Below are 8,921 nucleotides of genomic sequence, written 5' to 3'. Positions count from 1 at the left end.
TAACTTAGGACCTGATTGGTGTGCACCACATATTCCAGAATGAGCTTCTTCTAAGGCTTGTTTAGACTCTTCCTCTCCTAAGCAACGGAGAAACAAACCATCAAATGAACGGCGGAAGAGAGTTTCTTTATAGTAAATAAATCGAGCACCTTTCGCCGAACTTCGGTCTTATGGCGTACATCATCGGGAGTCTTCCATGTTGAAGGTACTCAATGAGCGTTTGTCGCCAATCTTCCTTTTCGACAAGGCATACACAGAAATGACGTTGGCTGATTTTCTTCTTTTTCTTCTTCAATCACGGAAGGCACCACCCACCTTTGGAAACCAACTTTGGCAATCTCTTCTTGGGATAATGCTAAGGTGGTAGCCAGTTAGCTAAAGCATCAGCCCGTCCATTCTCCTTCCTCAGTATATGCTCCAATGTAATTGCCTCAAAATTTGTGAGCAATTTCTTCGCATATTTGCAATAAGGGACAAGGTCCTCTTTCTTGACATCATACTGCTCCAAGGTTTGGTTGATAATTAATTTGGAATCCCCAAAGACTTCGAGATGCGATATGCCAATTTCAATGGCCATTTGTAGACCAATGATCAATGCTTGATATTCGGCTACATTGTTGGAGCAAAGTTCACTTAATGAGAACGAATATAGAAGTATTTGTCGTTGTGGAGAAACAAACACTACACCTGCCCCCGCTCCTTCTTGACGTGCAGCCCCATCGAAAAACATCATCCATGGTGGCATTACTTCAATGTAAAACACATCCTCGTCTGGAAATCATCAGAGAATTCCCAATCAGATGGAACTGGGTGATCAGCTAAGAAATCTGCCAATACTTGTCCTTTGATGGCTTTTTGCGGAACATATGTAAGGTCGTATTGTTGCAGCAAGACTGCCCATCGAGCTATGCGACCCGAAACCACTGGCCTGGAGAGGACATATTTAACCGGATCCACTTTTGCTATCAAACGGACCGTATGTGCTTGCATGTAATGTTCCAGTTTGTCTACGGCAAAGAAAAGAGCGAGGCACATCTTTTCAATAGGAGAATAATTTAATTCAGCTCCATTGAGAGTCCGACTCAAATAATAAAGGGCTCTTTCTTTCCCTTCTTTATTTTCTTGTGCCATAAGAGCACCTAGAGACCTTTCTTGTGCCGCGATGTACAACACCAAAGGCTTTCCTGGATAGGAGCACCTAAAAACTGGAGGATTAAGCAAGTATCTTTTGATGCGCGCAAAAGCATTGCTGCAAGCCTCATCCCATTGAAAGTGTGCATCCTTTTTCATTAATCTATTGAAAGGTTGACATCGACCTCAAGTTTGAAATGAATCGTCGTATGTAAGCTAGTTTTCCTTGCAAGCCTCTAAGTTCTCGCGGAGTTCTTAGGCTCTGTATTTTCGGATGGCTTCAATTTTGGACTGGTCAATTTCAATACCGCGGTGCCTAACAACGAAACCAAGAAATTTCCCGGATGTTACACCGAAAGCGCATTTGCGAGGGTTCATTTTAAGCGATACTTTCTTAAGCGGTTGAACACGGATCGCAAATCTACCGGATGGTCTTCCCTCCTTTTTGATTTAACCACCAGATCATCGACATAACACTCCACGTACTTATGAAGTACATTATCAAAGATCTTTTGCATGGCTCGTTGATAAGTAGCACCGGCATTCTTTAATCCAAAAGGCATCACTTTGTAACGAGTAAATACCTTTAGGGGTACGAAAAGCGTGAACTCTTCATCCTTAGGATTCATTCGAATTTGGTTGTAACCGAAGAGCCATCCATGAAAGATAAGGCTTCATGACCAGGTAGTGGCGTCAACCATGATCTCAGAGGATAGGCAACGGAAAATCATCCTTGGGACATGCATTGTTCAGTACCACGGAAGTCAACGCACACCCGGATTTGTCCATTCTTCTTTTTGACGGGGACGATATTAGCGATCCACTCGGATACCTTGGACTTCACGATGAAGCCTGCCTCAATTAGCTTATTGACCTCAGTTTCTATTTGAGGGATAAGCTCCGGTCGAAAGCGTCTTTGAGCTTGTTTTACTGGGTGCACGCCCTTCTTTACTGCCAAATGGTGTAAAGCAATACTTGGATTGAGCCCAAGCATTTCTTTGTAAGTCCAAGCAAACACATCTTTATATTCTACCAAGAGCTGGAGGTATCTTTCTTCTTCGCGAGTGCGTGAGAAGGGCACGATGAAAGTTGGTCGAGGTTCTTCAGTAGTTCCTAAATTGATCTCTTTAAGTTCATCAACTGTAGCCTGTACTCCATCTTCCAAGGCTAGGGGAGCTTCATGGACCTCATTCTTTGCGGCTTCATCATCTGACAGTATATCTTCTTCTACTGTAATGTGAAACGAGGATGATACTTCTTCATTTTGCTCATTGTGGACGAGTGACTGACTTGTGTGTACAATCGTTCGCCTTTTGACTTTGAGAGCTCCTTCAGTGCTGATATCCAAGATAAAGTTACGCTTCATGCGTGAAGGAATACTACTACGCATCTCATCATTAGCTTTCTCCTCCTTTTGGTCCTCAAAGTTTATTGAGCTTGGAGAGCAAGTATCAATGGGCCTTTTTGTTGCCCCCAATCGATTAAAGACTGATCCACACGCAAAAGTGTCCCGACTTTGCGTTAAACAAGCCGTATTCAACTGCGAACACTTGGAACTCGTGACGATGAAGCCTTAATGCGATCGAATACGAGATGCGTGATGAAGAGTGATCTTTTCTCGATTTCGGACTTTCATCAACCTCGTTATGTATTGGGAACTTGAAGCATTGTTTCTTTTATTGATCCATATTTGAGCTTGGTGGTTTTGGAAGTATAACCTATTCGGTCTTTGGGATAGGAATTTCATGCCCTTCAAGTCGCATTTTTCCTTGCGTTTTACTAAGGCCGTGCATCTTTTCTCCGATGGCTTCGGAATTAGTTTCCCTAGGCCGCTTTGTTTTGAGAAATCATAGCCTGCTTTGGCTAATAGCCTATATGCCTTTGGGTCAAACCATTCTTTCGTCCGCTCACTTGGTAGAATACCATGCTCTCCGACTTTGTGAAGATTTCACGAATCCATTTAGTGGCCTTGAGGGGCAAAGGATTTGTGGATGAGGTTAAAGGCATTACATGATTTTCTTTCAACATGGCTACATCCTTCATCGTGAGCTTTGTAGGAGGTCTTCGCATATCCATTGTAGATTGAAGGCATTCCGTGAATGGTGATTGTCCGTTTTTGCGGCGTGACAATGGTACATAACGGAGGAATGGAGGGTTATTGGAAGGCGTAGATCTTTCATCTGCTTTCTCTGAATTGCTAGTAGACTCACTAGACTGGTTATTCCCATGTCGTGGATCTTCCTTTGAGGAAGGAACATCCATTCTAGTGATGAATTTAACATGCTTCTTTTCACACCCTGCTTTTCATGGACGGGACTTCAACTGGTAGAACTTCATTAGGGATATCATCTTCTACATAAAACTTCGCGTCAGCAAAGTGAGCTTCAGTTTCAGAAAAAGGCTTCAAGTCGGCATCTACTTTCTTTATTCCACCTTGAAGATACTTGAAACATTGATGCAAAGTTGACGGCACTATTCCGTTCCCATGGATCCATGGACGTCCTAACAACATGTTGTAGGTTGTCTTGGCATCAATGACATGGAACAAAATATTACTTGTCAATTCTCCAATAATTAACTCCAAGTGTATCATGCCGATGGCGCGTTGTCCTCCTTGGTTAAAACCTTGTATGACCAAGCGACTGTGTGATAATTCCTCCATAGCAAGACCAAGTCGTCTCATTGTCATTTTCGGCAGTATATTAATAGCTGAGCCTCCATCAATGAGAATGCGATCAATTTTTTGTTCACGAACATAACCAGAGACATAAAGTGGACGATTGTGAGGCTTAGGGCCTAACAATAGATCTTCGTCAGTGAAAGTCAAGTCTGGGGAGCACGCGAAACATTCCTGCGTTTGTTGAAGTGTATTGGCACGAGGAGTGTAAATCTTTGGCTCTTCAAGAGCTTGGATGATCCCTTCTTTCAGCGAGGTGGAGGATTGCGAGGGTTCTACTTTATCAACCTGAGATTTGAGTTGTTCTAAAGATGATGAAGCCTCACCTGTACTACCATAGTCAACACCCTTTTGTTTTTCATCAACTTCGCAACGAGAGACCGTGTGAACAGCCTCTGCTGACTTGTTTTGAAAGAATTTTATGGGAAAGAATTCTTCCAATGTGACAAGACTTCGAAATTTTTGGGTTTGTGCCGAATCATCGCACATTTCCGTTCTTAGTCTTTCTTTCCTTTTATCATTCTTTCTTCTTGACTGCGGCTGAATTTGGTTTTGTGCTTTTCTGGACTCTTGGGTGATCAAATGAAGAGGGAATACTCGTCTCTTCTTCCATCTCTTACGAGTAACCAACGTCCAACCCTCTTCCTCATCTATTGTTGACTTTTTATCATCATTTGAATTATAATCAGATGCTTTTTGTGAGAGTTGAACTTGAACAGGTTCCAAAGAACCAAATCGGATGAACATGGTATTCACCCTCTGCTTAGTAGTTGGAGACATGCAACTAGGCGACTCGCAAGCAAATGTTACAAGGTTTGACTGAGCAACATCACCAACATCTAAGTCGATTTTCCTTTCCTTGGCTAGCTTCATGATGAGTTCTTTAAGAACAAAGCATTTTTGGATCGGATGACTTATGATGCGATGATACTTACAATAGTTCGGGTCATCAACCTTTCCTGCTTCTTCCGGTCGTTTGCATTCTGGCAATTCAATTAATTCCAAGTTGAGCAGTTGTTCTAGCATTTCGGGTATATCAGTGTCAAGGAAAGGATACACCCTTTGCTCCCATTCCTTGAGTGATGAGCGACGCGTCTCGCGTCGTTGGCTTCCCTCAGGCCTCTTCTCGTTAGCCTTTACATTTCCTGTTGAAATTTTGACTGGGGCAGGGTTGACATTCATGGAGTGTTTGACATTACTTTTTGTATTCCTGTCATTTCTCCTTATTTCTCGCCTTTCTTTCTTTTCTTCAGGTATGGGAGGTTTTAGATTTTCATGGCAAGAGATACTTAATTCCATGTCATGCGCACGAGTTGCCAATTCTTCGAATGTTCGGGGCTTTACCCCTTGTAGGATGTACAGAAGTCCCCAATGCATGCCTTGGATGCACATTTCTATAGCAGATATTTCAGACAGTCTATCCTTACAATCTAAACTCAAAGAACGCCACCGACTGATGTAGTCAACAACGGGTTCGTCTTTCCACTGCTTAGTATTGGTAAGCTCCATCATGCTTACCGTACGGCGCGTGCTGTAAAACCGGTTAAGGAACTCCCTTTCCAACTGATCCCAACTATCAATTGACTCAGGTTCCAAATCTGTATACCAATCAAAGGCATTCCCTTTCAGAGAACGAACAAACTGCTTTACAAATAGGCCTCCTTTGAGTCCCTGCGTTCTCACGGGTTTCTACAAAGTGCGCAACGTGTTGCTTAGGGTTTCCCTTGCCATCGAATTGCAAGAACTTGAGGGGTTGATACCCATTTGGCATTCTCATATTGTCAATGCGCTTCGTATAAGGTTTTGAATATATGAGAGAATGTGTAGAAGAACCTCCATATTGTGCTCGTATGGTGTTTGTTATCATGTCCTGCAGTTGTTGGACAGATATCGAGGCCATTGAGGTGGAATGTCCTTGTTGAGAAGTGCCTTCACCTCCTTTTCCCTTATCACCCTTAGCGTTTTCTCCCTTCAAGGTAAAGCCAAGAGGGTGCTCAAGGTCAAGATTTGATTCACCTGAATCTTGGACTTCCGAGCTGTTCATCGAGTTGCAATTTGGACGTCCTTATCTTCAAGTGCTTTTGTGAGAAGGGTGACCCTTTGTTCCATTTCAGCCATCTTTTCTTCCACGGTAGAGGTGTTGGTCATCATTACTGCATGACCTCTAGATATGATGGAGAAAACGATGAGACAGGATGAGTCAAAGGCATTTTGTTCCTTAGGCTTCTCATCACAGGGCGAAGAGTTGATAGAAAAGGTCTTTGTTGAGGATGATTCATCATTGATCTCAAAATCCTTCGAGACGGATGAATCCTTAGCGGTGGCTTTCCTTTTTGCAAGAAAGTCTAGAGAGATGATATTATGAAGCTTGCTTTACTTGGTTGATTGGGGTTGCGGTTGATCAAGAGCTTTGGATCGACTACGAGTGATTGGGCCGACATAATCATCCGCAATGGAAGCATCCATCACCGATTTTTTTGAGCATTCTTGTTAGAAGCCATCGAAGCTAGTAGCGAGATCGAATTTCTTTTCTTTTGAAGGAGAAAGAGATGAGAGGCGAGAGATGTCCCACTGGGCGTGCAAGATTTTGTAGACGACTAAATTTCTTAGTTCGAAATAAATCAAACAAGTAAAATAGTTTCACAAATACGAATTTGTATTTATAAATGTGTGGTACAATTCTCTGTAATTACAAAAGAGTGATCCTCGATTCGATCTCCTTGAAAGATTTATTGATTGGAATTGTGGTAATGTGATTTTGATTTGAACATAAGATATTCTTCAATTTGGCTTGAGGAATGGATCGAAGATCTTTGAAACGGAATTACAATGAATCTCGGCTATGAGCTTGTTAGAAATTCTTTGTTCTTCGTGTTCTTCGTGTTCTTCGTGTGTTCTTCGTGTTTGAAGGTTTGTGGTGGAAGTTCTTCGGTGCATAAGAGGCTTGATTCGTAGAGCTCGTTGATTTATGGTTTGTTGAGATTTCTGAGGCTTTTGAGCTTGATTCCATGAACTTTGAGATCTGACGAGTAGTTTGGATGATTTTGCTTCGAATGTTGTTTGTATTCGAGGTTGAAGTTCTTGAATTTCTTGGAGGCTTTGAGGTTTGATCTGGCGAGGCTTAACTGGGTTTTCGAACTCAAGCTTATCTTCTTCCTTCTCTCTGTTCTGTGTGTCCTCCTAAATGTTTTAGGAAGGCTTCTATTTATAGGAGTTTAGGGGTAGGTGAGCGACACGTGGCGGAGTTTGATTGGTCCGCTTATGTCATCGCTTACACGTGCTGAGTGCTTGTGTCACCTTGCTTACACGTGCGAGGCTGCCTGTGTCATCGCTTACACGTGCGAGTGCTTGCGTCCGCTTACACGTGCGAGGCCGCCTGTCATCGCTTACATGTGCGGGCTTCCGTGTCATCGCTTACACCCTGCGATGACTTCATGCCTTTATTTTAATGACACTTGGCAAATTTCTATTGGTTTCTGAATAGCGATGGCAAAACCTAGCAGCAGTACGTGGCGCTTTGTAATTGGTTGTATTTTGTGGACTTTGGTAGTATGATGTGTCAGCTTGTGATAGGTCGGGAATTTTCCCTCTCTACAACATCATTAACAAACTATCACCTTAACAATTTTAAAAAAGTTTGTAAAATTTGTTTTGTCTTTAGACTTATTATTTGAGTAAAGATCACTTATGATTAGGGGTGTCAATGTTCAACCCAACCAGCGAACACGACATGAACTCGACACGGGTTTTTGCGGGTTAGGGTTGTGCCTTAATGGGTTTGGGTTATAAACGGGTTGACCAGAAAGTGACACGTTAAGAAACGTGTCATAAGTGGGTCAACCCGCATAATTCACAATAGACACGTTTGATACATCAATTTATTTATGTCAACCCAAAATGACCCATTTAACACAACCTGTTTAACTCGTATAACAAATAATATTCATTTTATTTTAGATTTGTCAAATACCTTTTGTATCCAACATATATTTTACATTTAAAAAGAAAAGTGAGTAATTACAAAAACTTGCAAGAGATATAATTGGAAATTGAAACTTTACAAACCCTAGATCTCTAAACCCTACAAACCCTAAATCTCTAAACCTTCTTATAAATATCTTATTTTATTTTATTTTTTAATTTCAGTTGTACTACTCACTCTACTATCTTATAGTCTCATGCACAATTTCCAAACTCAAAGTCTCAAACCGGTTATTGCTCTCTCTCTCTCTCTCTCTCTCTCTCTCTCTAGATGATAATCGTAGTCATAGTCAGGATTAGTCTACTATTTGCTCCAATTCTTTCAATATTGATACTTAGCATTTGACGAGTTCCTAGGATATTATATTTTTGTTGAACTATATTATTTTTGTTAAACTATGTTATTTTGAATTTGGGTTGAAGTGTATGCACTTCTTTTAGAGTGTAAAGAACTTACTTCTAGATATATGTTATATTTTTGTTGAACTATATTATTTTGAATGTGAGTTGAAAACTTAAAGTGTATGCACTGCTTTTGGGATGTAAAAAAAAAAAAAAAAAAAATTCTCGATGGATGTTACATTAAATATTATGCAGGTTGAAATGGGTTGTGTTACATTCGTGTCAACCCGACACGACTCGTTTATTAAGCGTGTCAAATGGGTTGGGTCAGGTCAACCCGCCATATTAACAGGTCGGGTTAGGGTTGAAGGATCGTGACACGATTATTAAATGGGTCGGGTTAGGGTTGAGCCATTTAGTCGAATACCCCTACCTCGACATGACACGAACCTGACATACTAACCTAAATTGACACCCCTACTTATGATTTGGCAAATCAAGGATTATGATTTTGGGGGTTTGATAATGATGACAGATGGAGTTCATTGTTTTGTTTAGGGCGTTTTTCTAGCTACAAAGAAAATCTATGGCGAAAGAGCATGTAAAGAAAAAAGGGAAGAAAAGACGATAATGAAACTAGAAAAAAGAAATGTGGCTATTTTATGCTAGCAAACTTTATGGTGTGGTGTGGGCCCTGCGGCTATATCATACTGCCTTTTTTAAGACCACATCATTTTCTATAATTTTTATTACTATTTGTTGGAGTGGTTAATTGTGAGTCGTGAACAAT

The 8,921-nt window shown here is 41.2% G+C and overlaps 1 protein-coding gene across 1 annotated transcript; it reads right to left on the bottom strand.

The window, feature by feature from the left end:
• Positions 1–355: 355 nt before the first annotated feature.
• On the bottom strand, positions 356–1,035 carry LOC142620423 (uncharacterized). The gene is made up of 2 exons (XM_075793791.1): positions 762–1,035; positions 356–609 (listed from the first exon to the last, which is right to left on the bottom strand). The coding sequence occupies exons 1-2, from the start codon at positions 1,033–1,035 to the stop codon at positions 356–358; spliced, it is 528 nt and encodes a 175-aa protein (XP_075649906.1).
• Positions 1,036–8,921: the final 7,886 nt, after the last annotated feature.

The sequence above is a fragment of the Castanea sativa genome, chromosome 12 (genome assembly GCF_040712315.1).
Source record: "Castanea sativa cultivar Marrone di Chiusa Pesio chromosome 12, ASM4071231v1".
Classification (NCBI taxonomy): domain Eukaryota; kingdom Viridiplantae; phylum Streptophyta; class Magnoliopsida; order Fagales; family Fagaceae; genus Castanea; species Castanea sativa.
This window is presented reverse-complemented; position numbering and strand designations above follow the sequence as displayed.

What these genes read in the sequence shown, in the direction of transcription:
- LOC142620423 (XM_075793791.1), bottom strand. Translation starts at nt 1,035, where the DNA reads ATGTGCCTCGCTCTTTTCTTTGCCGTAGACAAACTGGAACATTACATG. An exon ending in TGATTTCCAGACGAGGATGT is followed by an intron (nt 610 to 761) that starts GTTTTACATTGA and finishes CCAACAATGTAG; the next exon opens with CCGAATATCAAGCATTGATC.